Source organism: Emydura macquarii, unplaced genomic scaffold, assembly GCF_026122565.2.
Source record: "Emydura macquarii macquarii isolate MOO-44397 ecotype Brisbane River unplaced genomic scaffold, CSIRO-AGI_Emac_v2 contig_3345, whole genome shotgun sequence".
Lineage (NCBI taxonomy): Eukaryota > Metazoa > Chordata > Testudines > Chelidae > Emydura > Emydura macquarii.
The window spans coordinates 6,653,041-6,678,272 of NW_027133482.1; the positions used below are offsets into that span (position 1 = coordinate 6,653,041).

Genomic DNA, 25,232 nt, shown 5'->3' on the forward strand with positions numbered 1-25,232 from the left:
GTGTTACAATAGATCACTGCCTAAAGCCCTGTCTCTCACCTGGGGCCTCAATGATCTCCCAGGCTGCTTTATGGCTGTAACCAGGGGATTTCTCTCCTGACCGGCTGTTTCTGACACGTTGTATTTGTCTCTCAACGCTCCTGGGTCCGTCAGCCCCCCTAACATCACGTGACTGTCCAGAACACCCCGGGCGCTGGAAGTAATTATGAGAACAGATGAAACCTATCCACTTTCCAGACAGCCCTGCTAGCTCGGATGGCGAGTGAGGCCCAGGAGAGCTCTGGTAATTGAATCAGAGTCTGTAATTCGCTAATGGGCAGGATGGATCTGGGCCACCGCTGAAATGAGCTGTTTCCATCGCCCCAGCCCTTGGCCAGCAGGCAAGCTGCTGCCAGTCTAGAATGACAGAACGTTACCCCCCACCTACCCCCAGCGTGTTCCTCTGTGTCCTGGCAGAGGCTGGGGGGCCAGTTTGGTTCTGCAGGCAGCGCTCATCACAGAGCCACAACAAGCAGAGCTGAGCGTGCCTTGTTGGAGCCTGTCTAGACCAGTCTTTCTCAACCTCCTGATACCAGGGACCGGCTTCCTATACCGTGTCAGGGACTGGTGCCGGTCCATGGACCGGTCATTGAGAAGCACTGGCCTAGACCATATTCCCCTAGGCCAGGCCAGGATTGTTCCATACAGGCTTTAAGTGTCCCAAGTGATGGGGGACTATTCCACAGCCTGGCCGATTTCACCGTCCAAAATCAAAGATGCTGTAAGACCTCGGCCTCTTCATCAGATCACTTTTGTCGGGAGTGTCTGGTGTGCACAACTCCTTAAGAAACATGTCCTGGAGGCCAGGGTCCTTACTGTGGAGGCCTTTGATTGGGGGCTCTTGTGATAATTGGGCTGACAAATTGATCCTACCAGTGAGCTGAGTTGTGAAAAGTCTGGGAAAGTTCATGAGCTATCCCCAAAATGCGGATGGAATGTAGGGCCAGTCGTTTTCAGCAATGAATGTTATAAACGGGTGCAAGAGAACTGGACAGAGAGACCGGCTTAGCCCAGACCAAAACAAAAAGGCTTCGTTGCTATAACTCAAAGACAGTGCTGCAATCACGCTTGGTAAAAAGAGAAGATAAGGAAGTGGAAATTAATGGACCAGCACTGATGTGGACTTAGTCTTAATTTGTGGACAAAACAATAAGGGGATGGGCTGTTCCACCCACCATCCAGCTAACAGCAAAGGGAACAAGGGACGGTGTTCAAACGAAAGCCTCACTTAACACTTTCCGTTGCAAAGGCTTTATCCCTTTTTCCTTCTTTTCTGTATCTTTAGTAATAGGGTACAAGGATTTTTACTGATGTGTTTGCCATGGCTGAGGTCTCGGTGTACCAGACCCCGGACCGCATTTACACTCTTTAATGTTGGACAATGACTGGGTTATATTAACAGCTTTGGCCCATTTAATCCATCATAATTAATACAACAGGACCCTACACGGAGCTGGTTTTGAGATAGCCATCCTTGACTGATGTGCTGTTAACCCACGGAGGTCTTAAAGGAAGACAATCACATAGAAAACCTGAATATGCAATGTACAATAAAGCCAACTTTAAATCTTCTCCACATGAAAAATGCTAGCCCGCTTTCCTTCCAAAATGCACGGTTTTTCTGCTGGAATAAACACAGAAAAAGAAGCACAACCAAGTTTGCGCCAGTTTTCCTTAAAAAACAATCCCCTGTGGGCTGAAACCAAGCGCAGGGAATGGGAGCCCCGAAGGAATTCTGTCCGGGAACCTCGTGAGCAGGTGCAATTGTGACTCGGAATGGAACTCGAGTCTCCTGCTTAGCCACAGCGTTCGCTCCAAGGGTTGTGCTGATGTAGCGACTGTGCTCCAGGGATGAGACTTGGCGTTTACTCCAAACATTGGCCTAGAGACGTTGATAGTGTCTGTCCAGTCCTACAAACAGGTTTGCTCGTGAGCAGCCTGGGGTGGTGAGGAGGCAGCAGGGGCCAGGGGCACCAAAATACAACTGCACGTTGTTTTTATTATTGAGTCTGAAAAAAAAAAAACCAACCCTACCTAAATAAACTGCAAATTGTGACCCAACTGAGAACCCCTGGCCTAGTGGTTAGGGGTCTCAACTCGCCCCCCCCCTCCAGCGTCTCTCATGGGCACCGTTCCATCCCCTGGCATCCGCCTCTTGGACCCGTCTATTTGGGTCCCCAATTAGCAGCCATGTCCCAAGGAATATAGCGGATCCCGTGCCCTCCCAAAGGGCGTGGGGGGAAGAAAGACCTTCAGTCTGTTTAGCCACCCCTGCAGGTGTCCAGTCCCAGCTGTGCAGTTTGCAAAGTCTTGGGGTTTCCCCGGGGGGGGGGGGTCTGGAAGAGAGGGCTCTCATGCCTTCTGTAACGAGATGGTCGGTACGGGAGCCTGGGACCTCCCCCTCCACCGTGGTCCTGCCCAGAGCTCTGTGAGACGCAACAACATCCAGCCCCCTAGAGTGCTTTACGGCTGCCTCCCGGGGCCGTTTCCCACCACTCGCCACCCGACCAAAGTCTTACGGTTTGACGCAGTAGCAAAGACAAGGCGAGGAAGTGGAGCCGCAGGCCCTTGGGGTGCAGCAGGCCGGCAGGCACGCCCTCCCAAGAAAGGGTTCCTGCAGCGCCCGCCTCCAGGAGCTCTCGGGGTCTGTCGCTCAGGCAGGGCTCTTCTGAGTTCTCTGGCTCCCTTTTCAATGGCACCTTCAGCTGGGACATCCCCTGCAGGGCCGCCTGGACCCACAGTTGCTCCTTAAGCCCTTCAGGTCCGGTGTGGGGTTTACACACCCCAGCACATACGGCTCGGCTAAAACGTGTCCACTGCGTGACCATTTCTTGGTGCAGGACGGGTGGAACACCAGAGCCGCATTTTCCTGCACCCTGTCCCCAGAAGCACCCGAGCTCTGTGAAGGGATTGGAGGTGACCCAGCTGCGGTCGTCAGTGCCCAGTGGAAGCAGAGTGTGATGTGCTAATATTGGCCGTGTTAGCGGGATGAGAGAATGTGGGGATATTTATCTTCACCCCTCCCCCAGGAAGCTAGGGGTACCTTCTAGTATGGGAATAGGGTCACCTCGTCTATTTGAGGACACCCACATCTTGATGAGATTAATGTCACCTCACTGCCATGAGAACCATTGTTGGAAGCTAGGACGCTTCTGGGAATAACATGGAAATCATAGAATCATAGAAGATTAGGGTTGGAAGGGACCTCAGAAGGTCATCTAGTCTAACCCCCTGCTAAGGGTGGAGATGTCACCACCCCCCTAGGTAACCCATTCCAGTGCTTCACCACCCTCCTAGTGAAAAAGTTTTTCGTAATAGCCAACCTAGATCTCCCCCTGCAACTTGAGACCGTTGCTCCTTGTTCTGTCATCTGCCACCACTGAGAACAGCCTAGCCCCATCCTCATAAGTCTTGTGCTCCAGCCTCCTAATTATGGCTGATCAATACCAGGATTTCATCCATTGCATGCTACCGTCTTCTGGGAGTGACACTATAGAGAACCAGGCCTGGGGCCATGTATGTGGGAGGATATGGGGGAAGCAATATGTTTCCAAAGCTTATTCCTCACCCCACTCACTATTTGGCAAGAAATATTTGGCAAGAAATCCTAAATGACAATCTGCAAGCATCAGGTTCTACTCTCAAATGTCTGCATTAATTCTCTCTCTCTCTCTCTCTCTCTCTCTCTCTCTCACACACACACACACACACACACACACACACACACACACCAGTCAGGAGGAAAGGAAATAAACGCTTTTATACTGCAACGGATACAGGCAATCCTTATACAATTAAACCCCTGGGTTGAGCCACCAGCAGGGTCCACGGCACACAGCATCACAATGATGTAAACAGAGAGCGGTAAATAAAACAATTAAAATAATCCTCAACACGTTGAGTAAGCACCGGCCCGTGTGGAAAATGAGCACGTGCGCTAATCAGCTAAGAAGGTGTAGCCAGCAGAGATCGCCGTGTCTTACAACCCAGATAACCCAGCCCCTCCACTCAGCATCTGCTCTGCTCCGCGCCACTGACTCTCCAATGAAATAGCAGTGGAACGTCCGGAGACAAGAAGATAGACAGCTGCTTGCTGCTGAGATCCATATGATATATAATGATGTTCATATGGTAGATATGGGAGGATCCTTCTGGCAGAGGCTGAAGTACATACACCCAAGCACCTGGCACCTGGCCACTGGTGGAGGTGAGCTGTACCCAGCAGGCCGAGCAATGAATTGGACAACTTGCGTGCGTGATGCAGAGGCATCTCCTGCTGGGTTAGGGTGCCCAAAATGGAGCGGAGATTAAAGACCAGAGGAGATTTACTCAACCTCCTGTCCCCATCAGCAACTGTGCTGCCCGGAGAGTGGGAAGGAGGAGCAGACGGACTCCAAAGAGGCAAGGCTCCGGCTCCAGCACCCCTCGTTACAAAGCACAAAGGGAAGTCACCCCCCTCACCGCGCAGGAAATACACGAGAAAGTAGCAAAGCGACTTCCCTTGCTCAGATTAGTGTCGACTTGACAGACCCAAGCAGGTCGCCAGGGGACAGCAGGGCAAGCTGCCCCAGCCAGAATGGATGTCTGGGGAATTCAGCCCGTGGTCTCTCTGAGGCTGCCAACGGGGGGACCAGTTAATGCTGGCTGCACTGGCTCTGACCTAGACCCCTCTCCCCTAGGATTTGGAGTGAGATCCACAGAGGGGCCCAGAGCGGGAAGAGTCCCAATGATATCAGTGGGTGCTGGATTAGCATCTGCTTGGCACTGGGCGCTACAGCCAGCAGGACAGTTTCTAACCTGAGCGTTCCCACCAGCAGCTTCTTCGTGGCGTTCTTTCACTGCTCCTGTGGCCTTTTGAGAACCACTGTGCCTGACTCTGCTCTTCCTCACCCTGCTGGAAACCAGAAGTAACTCCCCAGAGGTCAATGGGGCATTCTCCCCGCCCACGGGAGACACAGGGCCTTGCATGGGAGTTCGGCTGCTCTCGGGGCCGCAGGAATCCAAAGGCAAGTGTGTTGGGCCAAGTCATGGTACAACGCAGCTGCTGGCTGTGGAGAAGACATAAGAGCAAGGCTTGACCCACATACCTCGAAATTGCAGGAGGCATCAAAATCTGAACCCACCTGTGGGCTCCCTTTGGACCAAAGCAAACCTCCTTCTCCGACCCCCCCTCCCAGCTTTGATGTGTTCAGAACACAAGGTTGGCTGCTGCAGCTCGGTCCCGGCCCTAGCTAGAAGAGCATTTATGTGCCAGATTCCCCAGTGGTGCCAGTCGGCATTGCTTTGCTGTCTTCAGTACAGCTACTCCCATTTACACCAGCCGGGGTCTGGCCCATTGACCTCAGAGCAGCCACTCCTATTTACAGCAGGCGAGGGGCTGGCCCTGAGTGTGTAGCTTTCAGGTCTGCCTCTGACAACAGCCGCAGGGCCCTTCTCTGTGGCTGTAATTGGCGAGCCATGCTCCTATTGATATTATCAGACCAGGGACCATCCCAGAGATGGCTCCTTTCTAATCAGATGGCCTTTGAAACTGCTGCCCCCCACCCCCCCCTGCAAGGACCACACAGCCCTAGCAAATTGTAAGAAGCAGAGAGCCAGGAGCAGAGGGTCTTTTCATGCTCATATCCAAAATGGGGCCCAGAGGTAAACTGATCAATGGGTGGAGGTGACTGATCTCCACAGGGCCCGATCTCAGAGGGACTTATTCGGGGTGTGTCTATACAGCACAAACTGGGCATGGGCTCTAGAGTCTATGTCAGCTGCTTTGAATCCAGCTAGCATTGGTAACAGCAGCAGTGAAGACAGAGCAGGAGGGGCGTCAGCCTGGCACAGATCCTGGGCGCACACAGCTTGCTAGCCTGCGCTATGCTGGCTTCACAGCTACGTTACCTGCACTAGCTGGATTCAAACCAGCTCAGGTACGCTGCCCTGCGCACAGCTTTTGCTGCACAGACAGACTGCGGGGGGAGTTGTGTCAGAGTGAGGGCACCAGGATGGTGTCTACAGAAAAGTATCCTTGGGAATGATCCTTCCCCGTGCGTCTCCACTGAGCTGTCAGCCAAGAGTCACCAGATGAAACCAGAGGGGCCGTATGGGGCTCTTTAAAACAGTGAACAAGACATGGGCAGCCAGCTACTGACCCCTGGAAAGCAAAGGAGTCAATGAGTGAAACTCACTGGATTTGGTTCTAGATAGAAAACCTGGCATTCAAAATACTGCCTCAGCCAGATCCCTTAAGGCACAATTGTGGGTGCTTATTTGCACTAGCATTGACTGCAGTTGTACAAACGCGTGCATGATTGCGGGCGCACGTCCATAACTGCAGTGAATGCCAAGCTGCTGGATGGCAGATGCATGTACGTAACTGTAACAAATGCATGCACAATCGCAGGTGCACTTACACAATGACAGCGCACCCATGCACAATGACAGGTGCACTTACACAATGACAGTGCACCCATGCACAATGGCAGGTGCACTTACACAATGACAGCGCACTCATGCACACTCGCAGGTGCACTTACACAATGACAGCGCACTCATGCACAATGGCAGGTGAACGTGGGGGGATGCATTTTCCACCTGTGTTTGTGCACGTGCATTTTTCACTTTTGGACTCTAGGCCTCATTTTTTCTCAGTCTTGCTCTTGGATTGTAAGTAACAGGGAGCCCTGTGTCATTATTCAAATCCAGACCTCTACCAGTCCTGCCTTTCGTGGATGGGTCTCTCCAACTAGTGGGAGAGGCAGGAGCTGTGAGGCACAGGAATGCCCGCTCTTACAAATATGCATGTGAGAGGTTGGGGCGGGAGGGGGTGGGTGAGACGCAGGGATGGGCGGAGGTCGGGAAAACCCCGCCTCATTTCTGTTTCTGCTCCACTTGCTGTAGGCGCCTCGTGAGGTCGTCAATCCGAACGTTCTTCAGGTGGAGCAGGTGTTCCAGCCTCCGCACCTTCATCTGCAGAATCTGAGCAAAGGGAAAGCACACGCTGGCTTTGGTGAGCTTCCATTTTTAAAGAGAGGGACCCGAACCAAACCTTTTGCTCCAACCCCCTGGGCTTTGCAGGCTGCAAAAATTTGGAGCCATTTCTGAATTCTGCAGCTTGTGCCTGTCTCTGCTCATTTTCAAACGTCTCCTCTTTCTCCCACGCAGTGTGGCCAACTCTCGCAGTGCTATCACCAGCCTTGCGATACTTGTTGTCCTGCTTAAAGCCCCAGCTCCAGGAGTCAGGTGAGCACAGACAATCTCAGCTTTCATTTAAAACAAGTGAGTTGCTTGCCCTCAGGATTGCATAGAAAAGTTTGAAAGTATGGCCTGAGTGCACCCTAAACAGTGATGATACCTAGCTCTGATCCAGCACTTTCCATCAGTAGACCTCACAGCACTTTACAAAGGTGGGGAAACTGAGCCCCAGAAAGGGGCAGACATTAGTTCAGTCACCCAGCAGGCCAGTGGCAGAACCAGGATGAGAACCTGGGTCTCCTGAGTCCAGCGCTCTATCCACTAGGCTACAATGTTTCTCATGAAAAAAACCCCAACTTTTTTTTTTATATCTTACGCTTTTTAAGCCAATGTCAGGATTTGGAGGCTCGACAGGAGGTTTAGGGCTGGCCGGAATGACTATGTCCGTTTGACTCCCCTTCAAACGTGCAATCGGACCCTTGTTTCTAACTCACATTTCCAGGAGTCCCCGGAAGTGACACAAGATTCGGAGGCTCACCCAGCTTTAGGGTATTGGATACTATTACAGCTGCCTCCATAAAACACACCTTCTTTTGCAGAGCTTTGCAAGAATGACCCAGGCCAGACGTCACACACTCTTCACCCCGCTGGGACCCTGCCGTCACCTGGGGGATTATGCCTGTCTGAGCGGTTTTGTCTATGTCTGAACCTGATTGCAGGCTTTTTGGCACCAGGGTTGTATCTCAAAAGTATGGAACCAGGCTCACCATCAGGCCTTTTGGATGCTCAGGGAGCCCCACACAAGTCTGGACAGGCTATGGCTTGCCGAATTCTTGGCCTTGTCTATACTAGACTTATTTTCCTACAAGTTCTCGCCATCGCGAGCACCAGCACTGCACAGCACAGCACTCCAGCTGGTGAGCACTTGTGTCCGCAGAGCCATACCCTTCGCCAGCATTTTAACCACCGGGGGTCTGACTACACTGCACTCGGGGCTGTGACCGCAGCGTGTGCGACCAGACCCATGCCAGCTCTGATCTAGCTAACTCACATACCAACAGCAGTTGCAAACCCAGCAGCACGGAGTCCACAGGCTTACCCAGGATACGTACTCGAGTGACTAGCCGGCACCAAAGGCCAGCCTGCCACGGTTTCACGGCTGTTCGTGTCCGAGCTACATGGGCTGCAGTCACACTTCTGAGTGCAGTGTAGACAGACCCTGGGTGAGATTCATGGGACTTGAACCCAGGTCTACAAGGCTCCGGGCAGGCAGCGCCACAGGGAGCCTTGGGCGCATCGACCATAGCTTTGCCTACATCCTGGGGGGCCGGTCACTGCAGGAAGCGCTGCCCATGGGAGAGATGACCGGCAGCTCCTCCTGGGAGCTCTTGCTTGCCCAGACCTACTATTTAAGCCTGGAGGGAGTAGTCGGAAGTTGTCTGTATGACAAGGAAGATCCCTGACTTGCTGCTGAACTAGACCCTGCCTTGTTCCTGTCTCCTCGCCCTGACCCCTGGTTCATGGCTATTGATTCTGGCTGGACCCTTGGCTCCAGTCCCCGGCTACCAACTCCGGGTCGACCCCTCAGGTCTGGCTGGCTCTGGCTCCAACCACTGGACCTGGCCACCGACACCCTGGTTCCTGGCACCCTGTGTCATTTACACCTGCTTGGAGCTGATGAAAATGCTGGCGGCTGGTCTACACTAATGGTCCCACCACTGCACCTGGTGGAGGAGCTGAGTTGGAGGCAGCAAAGGTGGATCATTTCAGGAAAGCAAGGCTCGTGGAGACACCTCCGTGCTTGCTGATGATTCCCTTCCCGTGGGCACCATGGGAGAAGTGAGTCTGAAGGAGGGGCATGGACGAGGAGTGGGTGTTCCCAACCCAGGGGGTGGATGAGCCATGGCGGTGGGCAGAGCCTGGCGTACTTTCAGAGGATGCCATGCTTGCCCACGAATTGTCCTCACCTGAACCGTCTCCTGAGAAGCCAGCAGAGCCTGCTCCCTCTCTGCTAACTGAATGCGAAAGCTGGCGTCTCCCGGCAGTGCCTGGGCATAGCCTTGCTGGCCCTTGTTCATCCTGGGGAAAGAAGGAAAAGCCGGAGATAGACACATAGGAGGAGAAGAGACGTGCCCACAGTGAGCTCCGGCAGGCAGGAAAGGGTCCCTATGGAAGATGTGGGAGCCCCATGACTGGGGGCGTTTAGAACCAGGCTGGACTGCCGTCTATTGGCCAGGCCTGCTGGACTAGATGTGGAATAGTCTCTAAAGAGAAGCGGTGGACGTTCCATTGTCTGGGCATTTAAAACGGACGGGAAGGAACAACAGGCCCTATCTCTCCTTCCGCGGGTCACAGTCAGCCTTGGCATAAGAGCGCCCATCTCCCACTGACCCGAACGCAGCGGGGCAGAGTGAATCGATGAGCCCGATTCTCCGCTCCTGTGCGCTGATGTCAATCAGGAGGAACTCTGAGGCCGTCAACAGGGTTGCACCAAGTGAGAGGAGATTCAGGCTTTGCCTGTCTCATGTACACAATCAATCCTGGGATAAACCCTGGCGCCCCCCCGGTAGACGTAACGAAGGCCAAGCCAGACATCGAGTTCCCCCTGCCTTCGTCGGGACATCGCAGGTTTAACATCTCAGCAAGTGGCAGGCTGGTCCTTGGATGTTTTGCTTTAGGAACGGCTCCTGCTGCTCCCCAGGGTCTGGCCTGGCAGCAGAGGAGGGCTACACACGGCAGTGTGGAGGGATGGCAGCACCAGGCCTCTCCCAAGCGGGGCTCAGGTTGGCCCCACGACAGTGGCCCAGATGGGTACTATTATCCTCATTCTCTGGCGGGGTAAACTGAGACCCAGAGATGGGCAGTGACTGCAAGCCAATGGCCAAGCTATAGACAATACTGAGCTCTGCTTGTTCCTGGTTCTCTGCTTTAACTGCAAGACCACCCTTCCCCCCATTAGAGCCACCACTGGGCCAGTGCGCTATGGGGAGAGCTCCCCATCCCGTTAACAGCCTCCCAAGACAGCTAGTCCACTGGCATTCAGCAGTGACTTTTTATAACCCTTCGGAAACTGACTTCTTTGTAGGTGGGCTGAGAGAACAATTTACCTGCAGGGTCGGTACAGCTCTATAGTGAGAGCTCAGAGGCAGTTAGCCAAACAGGTCATAATCTGAGCAGATCTGATCTGGAGCCCCCCAAGGATCATAGAGTCTTAGCAGATGAGGGTTGAAAGGGACCTCAGAAGGTCATCTAGTCCAACGCCCCCCTGCTCAAAGCAGGGCCAACCCCAACTGAATGGTTGGTAAAGATCCAGGAGCCATTTTTTCAGTCACTGGTTTAAGGCCAGAAGGGACCGTTTGACCACCTAGTCTGACCTCCTGAGTAGCCCAGGCTGTTACGGTTCACCCAGGTCCCCCTCCATTGAGCCCAGTCATAGAAGATTAGGGTTAGAAGGGACCTCAGGAGGTCATCTAGTCCCACCCCCAACTCAAAGCAGGACCAAACCCAACTAAATCATCACTCATGTTTGCTTAGAGCAGCTTCCAGAAAGGCAGCCAGGCTGACCTGAAGCCATCAGGAGATGGAGAACCCACCACTGCCCTTGGCAGCTCGTTCCAATGCTCAGTCACCCTCCTGGTGACAAAGCGCCTTGTTTTGAACCTCAGTTAGTCTCTGGAACAGCATGGTCTGGCCCTTTTCAGGAGGCAGGGGGCCCAGGGACAGCCAACCCTGTTCCATGACATGGCCCCATGGCAGCGTGCAGGGGGACAGGGGAGTCTGCACTCTGCTCACTCAGATGTGAATTAGTTCCCCTTGAGAAAGAGGACGGGAGTAGTCAGACAATCTGGCTGGATGGGATAAGGAGCCAATCAGCCCCAGCCTGATAAAGAGGCAGGAAGGAAGTGCCAAAGGACAGAGAGAGAGGGGACCGGGACCGGGACCGGGACCAGACCCAGCTGAGCCCAGTTACAGAGCAGCCTCAGAGGAAGGAGACCTCTGTTCCCCTCAGAGCCTGGGGCGAGGGCCAAAAAGTATGGTGGTGCTGTAAATAGACTGCTGCCCGGGGAATGGTGTGGAAATGATGGAGGGAACACAAAATAAAAGGTGGCACAACCAGTGGGGCCCCTGCAGAAGAAGGCAAGAGAGGACCCATGCCCTGTTGCAGGCCCCTTTAAGGAACAGGTGTTTCAGGGAGCAGTGGAGAAGTTGTGTGTGTGTGTGGGACAGGTGATAAGCGGGGAGATACCTTCTGGACAGGATAAAACCCAGCTGTGACCCTGGGAAAAGAGAAAGCCGACAACTGGGAGAGGAGGATGCCCAGCCCAGCAGGAGGGCTGTGAAATTCCTTTAGGAGAAGCAGGAATTGTGAGTCCAGGGACATGGCCAGGAGGAGATTTGGGGGGAAAACACTCTCCAGAGGGGCCAGGGGCTGCAACGGGGCTGCCAGAGCTCCCTGTCTCAGAGGCAACTGGAGGGGGACCCAGGGACCTGAAGCCCTGGATTGAGGGGGATACTGGAAACCCCACGAGGGAAGGGTAACCAAGCCCAGGATGGGGACTTTACTTGCCACACTCTGGGCTGTAGATGTGCTGTCGGGAGGACAAGGAGGGAAGGGAAGGTGGGGTGCCTTCAAGGCTATTCTGTGCCAGGAGGGGGTATTCTGACAATGGCACTCTGCCAGTCTGGCTTCAGCTTCCAGCCCTCGGGTCTTATTCTGCTTTCCTCTGCTACGTTAGCACGTGGTGTCTTCTCCAGACATGGGCAGCTCAGAAAGTCACCTCTCAATCTTCGTGTGGCCCTTTTCTGCACCCTCTCCAATTTTTCTCCATCCTTTGTAAAATGTGGCTGCCAGAACTGGAGCCAGACCTCCAGTATCGGTCTCACCGATGCCGTATGCAAAGCCCGGTTCCTGCTCTCCTGTTGCTACGTCCAAGGGCTGCATTAGCCCGCTTTGCCAGAGCATCACTCGGGGGACTCATGTTGAGCTTGTTTGTCTTCTGTGACACCCCTAGATCCTTTCCAGAGTCAGGCTTTCCAGGACACCAGCCCCCACTGTTCAGAGTAGAACCTGCTTTGATTAAGCCCAGGACAGTCTGTTCTGCAATCTGCTTGAAAGGTTCATCTAGTGACAGACTTGCATGGCCTTCCTCAGTGCTGTATCTGAGCACCGAGTGATGGGTCAACTCTTTAGGGAAACAGAGTTAAGGGGTCAGTCTGAATTCAGAGGGAAGAGAGGACCACCCCATATTGTGCTGCCCTTGGCACCATGTCAGGACACTGTCAGTGCTGACACAGAAGGAAGAGCAACCCCCCCCCCCCACCCGAGTCACCCACACCCCTCCCGGCAACACAGTGTCTCGCAGCACCGAGCTGGGGCACTGGAGTCAGCACGATGTCAGTGGTGAAAGCATCACCCACTGGCTCACCAGCATCTGCTCCTGGAGCACCTGCCCATTCCTTGTGAGGCTCCCAGCCAAGTAACCAGGAAGAGCCATAAGTACAGAAGAACGGCCATACTGAGGAAAACCAAAGGCCCATCTAGCCCAGTGGCCAGTGCCAGGTGCTTCTTAGGGAATGAGCAGAACAGGGCAATTATCGAGTGATCCATCCCCTGACGTCCATTCCCAGCTTCTGGCAAACAGAGACTAGAGACACCCTGACCATCCTGCCTAATAGCCATCGATGGGCCTATCTTCCATGAACTTATCTAGTTCTTTTTTGAACCCAGGTATACTTTTGGCCTTCACAACATCCTCTGGCAATGAGTTCCACAGATTGACTGTGCGTTGTGTGAAGAAATCCTTCCTTTTGTTTGTTTTAAACCTGCTGCCTAGTAATTTCACTAGGTGACCCCTGGTTCTTGTGTTATGTGAAGGGGTAAATAACACTTCCTTAGTCACTTTCTCCACACCAGTCAAGATTTTATACACCTCTAGCATAACCCCCCCTTCGTTGTCTCTTTTCCAAGCTGAAAAGTCCCAGTCTTTTTAATCTCTGCTCATCTGGAAGCTGTCCCGTACCCCTCATCATTATAGTTAGAATCATAGAATCATAGAAGATTAGAGTTGGAAGGGACCTCAGGAGGTCATCATCACCCCTGCTCAAAGCAGGACTAACCTCAGCTATATCATCCCAACCAGGGCTTTGTCAAGCCTCAGCTTAAAAACCTGTAAGGATGGAGTTGCCCTTCTTTGTACCTTTTCCAATTCTCATGTATTTTTTTGAGAGGGGGTGACCAGACTGGCATGCAGTTCAGGTCCTGTGGGCATCGTATCAAGAGACGCCGTGGTCAATTTCTGACCCAAGGGCAGACTTTACCTTTCAGGTCTTGGCGACTGCTGCGCGTAGATCCCTGCCGCACCGGCCTTTGGCTTTGACGAATAGCCTGTGTGACACAAATCGTGTGACATTACAGCAGCAAATCAAGTGGCAAGGGCCCAACGCTGCCCTCCATTACCCCTGTGTAACCCACTTCAGTGGGAGCTCAGCAAGTGCAGAACTGACCCTCATCTGAATCCTGTGCAAGTGAAGCCTTGGGACCCTGGGCAGCTTAAAAACTGGCTGATTGGCTGGGCCTGACCAGGGAGCTCTGTGACCGGTGGGCAGGTTAGAACTCCTGTCTGGAGCAAGGAACTGCCCCCACCGCAAGTCCCAGTGACTCTCCCAGGCTGGAAGCAGCACAGATGACAAAGCAGGGTTCCAAGTGACGCAGTACTCAGAGGCAGGGCTGGCAGCTGCAACGCCATAAGGCCCCTGGCCTCGGGAAAGGGTGGGCCTCCCATGGCCTTCTGGTGAGATGCAGAAGGGAGGCCCACTTCGAGGTGAGAAAGCAGGACGTTCCGGGAGGGTAAGGGGTGGTGGGATCACTGAAAGGAGAGGAGAGCATCACCTCTCACTCTCAGACGCTAGGGGTGGTTTACTTATAGGCCAATAGCACGTAGGGCGCTAGGAGCTTACAGGTATGGTCTGGGAGTCTTAAGGCTTCAGATGGCAGCTAATAAGAGGAGGAAGGGTCTTACACTCGAGCCCATTTTTAGTTGCTCTTAATCCCATACTGGGGGAGATGGCCCCTTGCTAGCATCATCCATCTGAAAAGCTCTTCACAGAATTAACCCCGTACACGCCCAGTGATGTGGGTCAGCACTGCCATTTTCCCTGCCTTACAGCTACGAAACGAGCACATGGGAGGGGAAGTGACCTGCCCTAGATCACACAGCAAGTCAGTGGCAGAGGTGGTTCTAAAACCCAGATCTCTTGCTTTACAGCCTTGTTCTTTAACCCAAGACCATCCTTCCCCTGCTAGCTGGTCTCCTTAGAAAAAGCTAGGAAGACCTACAGACTCTGCGGATTCTAGAGGCTGAGCAGTTGATGAAGAAGCCATTTGACCTGTGAAATCTGTGTAAGCATTTATACAGCTGCAGCATCATAATATCTGGACTCCTCAGCAATGGGAATTAATGTAGCTGATCATGTGGTTAAGGCACTGGGCTGGGACTCGGGAGATCTGAGGCAATTCCTGTCTCTGTCGCAGACCTTGGGTAAGTCACTTGGGCCCAGATTCTCCAAGGTATTTTGGCTCCTGACTTCCATCAATTTCAGTAGACGTTAGGAGCTCAGTACTTCTCAGGATCTAATCTTCCCGCTCACCCTCTCTTCAGCTATTGATCTACGTAGCCTGCGAGCTCTTTGAGTCATGTCTCTTGCTATATGTCTGTACAGCATCCAGGGCCCTCTAGGTGCTACTGTAATTCAAATAATGCATCTTCCTGACACCCCTGTGAGGCAGGACAGTGCACCCCCATTGTACAGGTGGGAAACTGAGGCACAGGGAGACTGAGTGACTTGTCCAGGGTCATACAGCCTGTCGCAGGAATGGAACCCAGCTCCCCCAGAACACACATACAGCTCAGAGAGACGCCTGTCAGCCCTACCTGTTTCCACGTGGCCGTTCTCATCGAGTGCATAGCGCATGCCCAGCTCCTGCACAGAGAATCAGGGAGAACACACAGTTCAAGTGAAGATGCCTGGCAATCAACCATCAGCTTCCTCCCTGAGAGAGGCATGGAAAGACTTCCATATGCAGCGAGATGGCAAGGATCAGGACACTGCAGAGATGTGTGGGTCTAGAGTGAAGGCAGAATCCGAGGAGGCACCCAGGAGATGACACAGCGGAGCAGCTCTGATCCCACCCAGCAGAGGCACACATCCACCCCAGCCAGTTCTTTTTACAATATCCGATAACAGGTGGGACCCGAACCACTTTCAAGGGGACTTAGACCGAAAGGTTTGCACTGCCCCATCAATGGAAGAATGAACAAGCCTTTTACGAAAGACACTGCAGATGGGGGTTCCTATAAACTCTTTTTTAAGGTCAGATGGGACCATTATGACTATCTACTCTGGTATCCCGCAAAACACAGGGAAAAGGTCCGCACCTAAGGATTTCTCTGTCAAGCCCATCATTTCTGTTTGAACTATAGCACGACATGGAGAAAGACATCCAGGTGTGATTTAAAGACTCCAAGTGATGAAGAACCCACAGCATCCCTAGGTAGGTTGTTCCAACAGCTAGTTAGCCTCCTCAGTTACAACATTTACGACTGATGTCTAGTTGGAATTTGCCTAGCTTCAGCTGCCACCCCTGGATCTCATTCTGCTAGATTAGAGCCCTCTGATGTCAGACACCTCTTCCCCATGTAGGTGCTTGCAGGGTTCTCTACAGTTAACGAGAGCTTTTCTACATCTGGTACTGCCCATTCCTCACAGAATCATAGAAGGTTAGGGTTAGAAGGGACCTCAGCAGATCACCTAGTCCAACACCCTGTTCAAAGCAGGACCAACCCCAACTAAATCATCCCAGCCAGGGCTTTATCAAGCCGGGCCTTAAAAACCTCCAAGGATGGAGATTCCACCACCTCCCCAGGTAACCCATTCCAGTGCTTCACCACCCTCCTAGGGAAAAGGTTTTTCCCACTCCTGCAGCATTACAGTGGTGTGTTCCAAGCAGGGTTTCCCCAGGGTTTCCCCAGCAAAGAACCTTAACTTACGATAGGAGCTTGACATAGAATGGGACAGCACAAGGTTTTCCAATGCTTGCCCCAGGGTCTTGGTCCACTCATCGACCAAGGCTGCAGCTCCCAGCTTGGGACTGCTGAGTCAAGACCCGACAAACCCAGCACATCAGCCATCGTGCAAACTCTGATTTCCTCACAATAGAACAAAAAGGTTTTCCCAGTTTAATGGATCTCTCAAGATGTGCTTGCAAGGACTACTGACCCCAGGATCCCAGGCGAGCCCCCCAAAATGTAGACTGCTTGTAGACAGCCTCAGGCCTTGGGCTGTATAGACCGCTGGCTCTCCTACTCTGCCTGAAGACCAGGGCTACGGACTGTTTGCTTGCCTTGCCCTGACCCGAGGGCAGCTATTGACTTTGACTGCTGAGCCCTGCAGCCCTGGCCCTATGGACGGGCAACTATTGACTTGGACCTTTGAGTCATATAACCGGGAAGTCGGAAACAGTCTGGTAGACTGCGCCTGTGGGGATGCTCCATTATCCCCTCACCCCCCAAACCTCCCCACCAGGGGGGACAGGGTGAGCTTACCCCACGACAGACACCATAACAGACGCTCAATTTAAATGTATACCCCAAATTAAAAAACATAGTCAAAGGACCAAAAAAGTGCCACCGTGGCTAAATAACAAAGTAAAAGAAGCAGTTGGAGGCAAAAAAAGCATCCTTTAAAAAGTGGAAGTTAAATACTATTGAGGAAAATAGACAGGAGCATAAACTCTGGCAAGTGAAGTGTAAAAATATAATTAGGGAGGCCAAAAACGAATGTGAAGAACAGCTAGCCAAAGACTCACAAAGTAACAGCAAAATAATTTTAAGTACACGAGAAGTAGGAAGCCGGCTAAAAAACCAGTGAGGCCACTGGATGATCAAGATGCTAAAGGAGCACTCAAGGAAGATAAGGCTATTGCGGAGGAACTAAATTACCCCTCCTCGCTCACTCGCTCTTTTTCTGCTGTTTTATGTGCAGCTCAGCATGGGAGGGTCTGAGCTCCACCTACTGCAGCTTTTGCATAATCAAAATCTACATCTTCTCCGCTTGCCCCATAACCTCAGCCGTGCAGAACGCAACGCCATCCACAGCCTCAATAACAACTCGGACATTATAATCAAAGAGGCAGACTAAGGAGATGCCGTAGTCATCATGAATAGGTCAGATTACGAACAGGAGGCTGCCAGGCAACTCTCCAACACCACATTCTACAAGCCACTACCATCCGATCCCACTGAGGAATACCAAAAGAAACTACAACATCTACTCCAGAAACTCCCTAAAGAAACACAGGAACAAATCTACACAGACCCACCCCCTGAGCCCCGACCAGGGTTATTCTATCTGCTACCCAAGATCCACAAACCTGGGAATCCTGGACGCCCCATCATCTCAGGCATTGGCACTCTCACAGCAGGACTGTCAGGCTATGTGGACTCTCTCCTCAGGCCCTATGCCACCTGCACTCCTAGCTATCTTCGTGATACCACTGACTTCCTGAGAAAACTACAATCCATTGGTGATCTCCCAGGAAACACCATCCTAGCCACTATGGATGTAGAAGCTCTACACCAACATTCCACACAAAGATGGACTACAAGTCATCAGGAATATTTCCCCTGATGATGATATGGCACACCTGGTAGCTGAACTTTGTGACTTTGTCCTGACGCACAACTACTTCAGATTTGGAGGCAATCTATACCTTCAAGTCAGTGGCACAGCTATGGGCACCCGCATGGCCCCACAGTATGCCAACATTTTTATGGCTGACCTCGAACAACACTTCCTCAAAACTCGCCCCCTAACACCTTTCCTTTACCTACGCTACATTGATGTCATTTTCATTATCTAGACCACGGGAAAGAGTCCCTCAAAGAATTCCACCGGGATTTCAATAATTTCCACCCCACCATCAACCTCAGCCTGGACCAGTCCACACAAGAAATCCACTTCCTGGACACTACAATACAAATAAAGGATGGTCACATTAATACCACCCTATACCGAAAACCAATTGACCGCAATACATACCTTCATGCCTCCAGCTTCCACCTGGACACATTACACGATCCATTGTCTACAGCCAAGCCCTAAGATACAACCGGATTTGCTCCGATCCCTCAGATAGAGACAAACACCTACAGGATCTCCATAAAACATTCTTAAAACTACAATACCCACCTGGAGAGGTGAAGAAACAAATTGACAGAGCCAGACAGGTACCCAGAAGTCACCTACTACAGGACAAAGAAAACAACCGAACACCACTAGACATCACCTACAGCCCCCAGCTAACATCTCTCCAACACATCATTAAGGATCTACAACCTATCCTAGCAGATGATCCCTCACTCGCTCAACCCGTGGGAGGCAGACCTATCCTTGCTTACAGACAGCCCCCTAACCTGAAGCAAATACTCACCAGCAACCATACACCATACAACAAGAACACTAACCCAAGAACCTATCCCTGCAACAAACCCCGTTGCCAACTCTGCCCGCACATCGACTCTAGTGACACTATCACAGGTTCTAACCACATCAGCCACACCATCAGGAGCTCATTCACCTGCACATCTACTAATGTAATATATGCCATCATGTGCCAGCAATGCCCCTCTGCCATGTACATTGGCCAAACCGGACTATCACTGCGCAAAACAATAAATGGACACAAATCAGACATAAAAAATTGTAACATCCATAAACCAGTCAGAGAGCACTTCAGTCTCCCAGGACACTCTGTAGCTGTCTTGAAAGTTGCCATACTTCTACAAAAAAACTTCAAAAACAGACTGCACAGAGAAACTGCAGAGCTGGAACTCATCTGCAAACATGACACAACCAGACTGGGTCTGAATAGGGACTTGGAATGGTTCTCTCATTACAAGAAGTAATTGTCACTGTTCGCACATTCTCACCTTCTAATCAACGGTTGTGAATAGGCCTCATCTACTCTAACTGAATGGACTTTGTTAACACCTACCCTCCCCATTGTTGTTTCTTACCCTGGGATGTATATATATACCTCCTATCTGTGATTTCTATTTCATGCATCTGACAAAGTGGGTTGCAGCCCACGAAACCTTATGCCTGCAGAAATTTCATAGAATCAGAGAATATTAGAGTTGGAAGGGATCTCAGGATGTCATCTAGTCCAACCCCCTGCTCAAAGCAGGACTAACCTCAGCTATATCATCCCAGCCAGGGCTTTGTCAAACCACAGCTTAAAAACCTCTAAAGATGGAGATTCCACCACCTCCCTAGGTAACCCATTCCAGTGCTTCACCACCTCCTAGTGACAAACTTTTTCCTAATGTCCAACCTAGACCTCCCCCGCTGCAACTTGAGACCATTGCTCCTTGTTCTGTCATCTGCCACCACCGAGAACAGCCTAACCCCATCCTCCTGGAACCCCCTTTCAGGTAGTTAAAGGCCGCTATCAAATCCCCCCTCATTCTTCTCTTTTGCAGACTAATTTGTTAGTCTTTAAAGTGCTACAGGACTCTCGTTGTTTTTCCCCTTGTCCTGTAGCCTTAAACAAGTGTAATGATGCTTTTTTAACACTACCCCACTTTCCCTGTGCCCTACCAATCCTTTCTGTCTATACTTTTTCATCTTGAGGCATCTCAGTTCTCCATAAGGAATCTGTCTGTCTGTAAAATTCTCCCTGCTTTGCCACAGCAGACGCTCAGCTGTTTCTTTAACTTTGCATGGTTCGCACAACCCGTCTTTGTGCGCATTAGTAGAAATAAATTACCATTCAGGTCACGGTGACCACTTAGCATTCTCCACAGAGTTACTTTGCTTCTTCTATCATAGCTGTGAAGTAGAACGTCAGCCGCAAGTCCTGGCATATTTTGTAGAAGCTTTGTCCTTTTTCCTCTTTGAGCCCACCGTTCTTGCCATTCCTTCTTAAGTTCTCCTTTTACCACACTTTGAAATTCCTGTTGCCGCAGGGCTTGTCTACACATACCGAGCTGCAACAGCACAGCACACTGATGCCACTGCGCTGCTGTGCCCTTTGGTGAAGACACTACCTACACCGACAGGAGAGGTTCTCCCGTCAGCACGAGAACTCCACCTCCCTGATGTTGATGGGAGAAGCTCCCCTGTCAAGACAGCGTGGTCTACACCAGGATTCGGTGCATATAACTGCGTTGCTCAGGGGTGTGGATTACCTGAGCGATGTAGTTATACCTACATACATCTGTAGTGTAGACCAAGCCTCAGAGGGTTCTTTTTTTAAGCCTTTTTTGCTGCTTTATCTTCCGTTTCATTTCCCGGCATCCTGACATGTGCTGGAAACCCTGCCATACTGCGCTACTCCCCCTGTACCGGTTTGTGAAGCACTGCAGGAATTAGGAAAGCAGCTAAGAAGGGATTGCTGCTGAGCGGCTGGAGGTGGGGTCACACTGTGATGGAGAAGGAGACCCCTCCCCGCCCCATGGTCTGTAAATAAAGGGTCCACCTGAGCTCCAGAACAGCTCCAGCTCACCTGGCTTCTTTACTGCCCCTGCATTAACCCTTCAGTAGCCTTTACCACTCAGTCTCCTCGTTCCCCACATCAGTGGTATCAGCGAAATGGCCAGCTCCATAGAATAACACCAACGCCCTCTGCCGTCTATCTGGGAGATGACAGATGTATGGACAAGACCTGCCTCTCACTCTGTACCCGCTCCTGGTGGTTAGGGTCGGCTGGGAGGGACACATGCAGTCTGTTCCTAGCACCGAACTCTCAGCACTGCTAACTGGGCTTTCTCTTGACTCTAGAACTTGTTCTCCCTAGTGGTCCGAGTCTGACTACTCTGCACTTTGGGTTCAGCTTTTGGTTGATGGTTGTTTCTCTTTGATTTCCATCACTCGCTTCCGATAACACATTTCTGGTGGCAGCCATAATTGTTTTACTGGCTGCCACTCCCTGCAGGCTGCTAACAACAAGTGTGCACTTGTTTAATGCCTTCCATCTGAGGATCTCAAAGCCCCTTTACATACGCGGGATGGCTTGTAAAACCCAACACAGCTAGATGAAGAGTTAACAGAGGCTGGTGGGTCCAATTAGCTCCCCCAGTTCCACCTGGGGGAAGTGGGTGTTAGGCATAATTCATAATCAGACCCCGCTGGGAAGGATCCCTTCCTAATGGAAGGATCTCAGAGTAGTGGAAGAAGAGCCCCAGAAGGGTGAAGACATAGGAGTGAGAGACCCAGGAGCAAAGGAACATAGGGTTCCCGTTCTCTGGGAAAGGAGCTAGCTCTGCGGTAGGCCCTGAAATAGGGGCAAGGCTCCAGGGAGGTAGCCCGGTGCATCAGTGTATGTGACTGGGCCGGAGGGCTGAGTCACTAGAAGAACTAGACCACCGCAGGGCCAGAATGGCTACCGGAAGGAAGCCGCTGAGGGGAAACTCCTGCGATGCCATACCCAGTCACAGGGTATGTGCCGGCTGGCGAGTTGCTATTCTAAAATAAATAAATGAATTAACCCCCATTTATGTGCTGGGAGGGTCTAGCAGGCCCATTTTGAAAATGGGGAAACCGAGGCACGTAGCACTCGGAGAGTCACTTCACTCACCTAAGGGCAGGCAGCACATCTGTGACAGAGCAGGAATAGAACTCACATCTCTCAGTCCCTGTGATAACCCCTACATTTCTTGCACTTTAACCTGCTCCTTCTGAATGCAGTTTAATGTCTCTGGGCCTCTAAATTACACCTAATTGTTACAGTTGTAGGCCAAACTCCAAAGCACTCAACCAATATTTGCTCCCAAGGGAGATTGCCTGAGCAAGGACCTCAGCACGTGGCCCGTAGACACAACAGGATCCTACACGCTTGACCGTCTGAGCCGCCCGCGGTCTCTCAAGCACCACTGACTTGATATGCACCAGACACAACCTTGCTCTGCTTCTGCTTCTCCTCGATTTTCTGCCGCAATGGGATCAGCACCAGCTCCACCACGCCGGGCGTGCACTGTACGATCTTCCGGATCGTGTCTTCTGGGATGGAGAAATTCAGCTTGTTCAGCACCTTCCTGCAAGGGCACAAGTGGGTGAATGGTCAAACCACGGTATGGGCACCCGCTCTGCAAAACTGGCTTGAGTTCATATAATAGTCTCAGGCGGAAGCATCACTTCTGGACTAAGGTGGCCTGATCCTCAGCGGAGGCAAGTGGGTGTAGATCCTTCGGAGGCAATGGAGCAACACTGATTTACCCCAGTGAAGGATCGTGCTCAACACTGCATAAAGTCAAGGATCTAGCTGCTATTATTATTTGTCTCTAGTTGCATCCATACTGCCCCAGGAAGAGGGGTATGAGGTCAGAAAGGCTGCAGAGGACTCGGGAAGAGGTCAGAAAGATATGAAGTCCATCCCACTGTTTGGGGTAGGCAGAGGGTGTGAGAGCAGAGAAACTGCAGTGGTATTGGCAAGTGGGTGTGAGGTCGGAAAGATGCAAGGGTGTGGGAAAATAACAGGTTTTCTTTATCCTGTTAGGAAACCGAAACATTGTTTTCCCTAAGCACCCCCAGCTCCATGGCCCGACCTCCCCAGCACCCTGCTACCTGAGGGTCACGGGGCGCACGTTTACCTGTTGAGATGGCCCCAGTTGGAGAGTTTCTGTTGCGTTGAATTAGCTGGGACATAATTGTGCATTTCCACCATTTTGGGAAAGTAAAATTTCACCACTTCCGCTGCTAGAACTGCATAGGAAAGAAGGGGTGGGGGGAATTGCGGAATCACTGACAATGCAGTGCTCAGAGATCAGAGTGAGCATCACACCATGATCTGCCTAATGAAAACAAGGAGACACCTTTATGTTATAGATCTAAACGGATGCTATAGAAAGTTACTGTATAAACCACAGCCAGGACTATTGTTATTGTCTCTCCGAGATTCTAGATCTAAGGTGCTCTGTTCACAAGTGGAGGAAAAAAGGGTTTCTCATCTTACAGTACTTCAAATACTTGTCCATGTGGATCCCACTCTGGAGCAGATGCACCCCATGCAGATAGTGCACGTGTGGGGCTCATACACTTCAGAAGCGGGAGCCACTTGGACAAATACACAAAGAAGAATTCATCTCTTCTAACCCACAACCCTGCAGGCTTGCTTTGGGAGCAGAGAGGCATCCAGATTATTTCCCTTTCATTCATCACCCCCAGTGGTGCCGGTGCTGCTGGCCAAAACTGACCTTTACTAACACCTGTGCAGCCCATCTCTCTAGGCATTGTGGGCAGCTGGCATACACTGAGACGGCTGTCCTTTATGTCAAGGATTTGGCCAGCTGGCTCCAGGCTGGAGGCGGCATAGAGGGGGCTTAAAGCCACCTTTGGAGTCCAGCCAGACACACAGCCTAGGGTTTGTTCGTCGTCCGACTCTCACCCACACTCTTCTTTCTTATTAATCCTAGAGCAATGGATTTTTTCATTTAAGTTTCCTCGCTGTGAATATTGCTTGGGTTTTTTTTTAAAAAAAAGAAACAAAATGTTGTTATTTTAAGGAGAGGGTGAAACTGACATTTGCCAACCAGTTCAAACCTCACGCTTCCCCTTCCTCCCGCCCACCGACACACACACACTCACCACAACCTCATCTATCTGCAAATGATACAGGGGGCCCTGTCTGTGAACTTCAGAGCTGGATCCAGACTCTCCCAGCGTTCACGGGAGCCCAGGGTAGAAGTGGCCAGTTATAGAAAGAGGGGTCAGCTGTAAAGATCAGAACTGCGTCTAGACTTCCCCGGAGCTCTGGCTCTCTGGATTCGGGATCCCAGGTCACCCCCCGTTACAGACAGAGGGCTCAAGTAGCAGAGGCTGGATCCACGTCTGGACCCCGCAGGAGCTCAGGGTTTTTTGACCCAGGATCCCAGGCCAGCGCCATGGCACGCAGGGCTCAAAGCCATCAAGCCTGAAGCTGGGCTCTCCCTGGGCTCAGGGTGTCTGGACCTGGGATGCTGGGTCAGTCCTAGGCCTCAAGCTGCGGCCTCTGGATCCAGGCCAGGGCTCCCGCCAGCTCCAGGCCTGCGGGACCCGGCTCCCCTGACCTCCGTCGCTGAAGTCCCGGGCGATGTTCTTCTTGGGTCGGGACAGGGGGACGGCATCCACCCAGCTGTAGAGCTCCTGGAGGCTCTCCTCGTCCAGCTCCCCCTTGGCCATCAGCGTGCCAGCCAGCCGGCCGGGCCCCGGCCAGGCCCCTTCAGCCCCACGCCCGCAGGGCACAGCCCAGCTCGCCCCTGGCTCTGCCTGCCCACAGGGCTGCAGGCAGCCATATTGTTTTCATGGAGCCATGGCAACGGTGGTCTAGAACGGGAGGCTCAAGGGATTCTGGGAGTTGTAGTCCTCTGCATCCTGAAAAGGCGGGGGTGGGGCAACTGTTGCCAGGCAACGAGCTCGCCTAGCAACACAGCCGGGCGCCTGGGAGGTTCCTTAAAGGGGCAGCGCCCACTGAAATGGGAGGGATTGGGGGGGGCTGTTAATCGATGCCTGGTTCTGGCAGACTAATTAATACCATGAATTGCATCGAGGCAGCGCCGCCCATTGCTGCTGCCACGCAGCATCAGGCATCCTGTCCTCCTCACAGCCCGAGCCCCGGCCTGACACGAGCATTGCAAGGTCCCTCGACAATAGGAGGGGAGGCCGGGGAGCGGCTGGGGACCTGGGGACGCCCAGGAGCAGCCCTGCCATCCACCGAGGGCCCAGCTCAGCCCCTCATCCACGCGGGCTCCCTGGCCCGGCGACGGTTTCCCTGTGATAAATACACACCCCGGCGGGGGTGGGGGGAGAGAGGGCCTGCAGTCCAGTGGTTAGGGCACCCAAAGTGCTTCACGGTCTGCCCCCGGGTCCCCACAGCCCAGCACAGCTGCCTGCTGACTCGGGCCTCGGCGCGTTCTGCACCCCTGCTCCGCCTGAGCTCCCTCCCCCCGCTGTGAGTCCCCCAGGACAGGACTCTGGGG

The 25,232-nt window shown here is 52.3% G+C and overlaps 1 protein-coding gene across 1 annotated transcript; it reads right to left on the bottom strand.

The window, feature by feature from the left end:
* Window positions 1-3,781: 3,781 nt before the first annotated feature.
* On the bottom strand, window positions 3,782-24,521 carry SPEF1 (sperm flagellar 1). Its single transcript, XM_067533491.1, has 7 exons — window positions 24,324-24,521; window positions 22,869-22,980; window positions 22,178-22,313; window positions 15,153-15,201; window positions 13,540-13,606; window positions 9,189-9,300; window positions 3,782-7,005 (listed from the first exon to the last, which is right to left on the bottom strand). Exons 1-7 carry the CDS (start codon window positions 24,433-24,435, stop codon window positions 6,898-6,900), a joined length of 696 nt encoding a protein of 231 aa, XP_067389592.1. The 5' UTR covers window positions 24,436-24,521; the 3' UTR covers window positions 3,782-6,897.
* Window positions 24,522-25,232: the final 711 nt, after the last annotated feature.

Coding starts and splice junctions, on each gene's coding strand:
- SPEF1 (XM_067533491.1), bottom strand. CDS start 24,435: ATGGCCAAGGGGGAGCTGGACGAGGAGAGCCTCCAGGAGCTCTACAGC. Junction 22,314..22,868: donor AACTGGGGCCATCTCAACAG/GTAAACGTGCGC, acceptor GTGCCCTTGCAG/GAAGGTGCTGAACAAGCTGA. Junction 13,607..15,152: donor GAACGGCCACGTGGAAACAG/GTAGGGCTGACA, acceptor TGTGTCACACAG/GCTATTCGTCAAAGCCAAAG.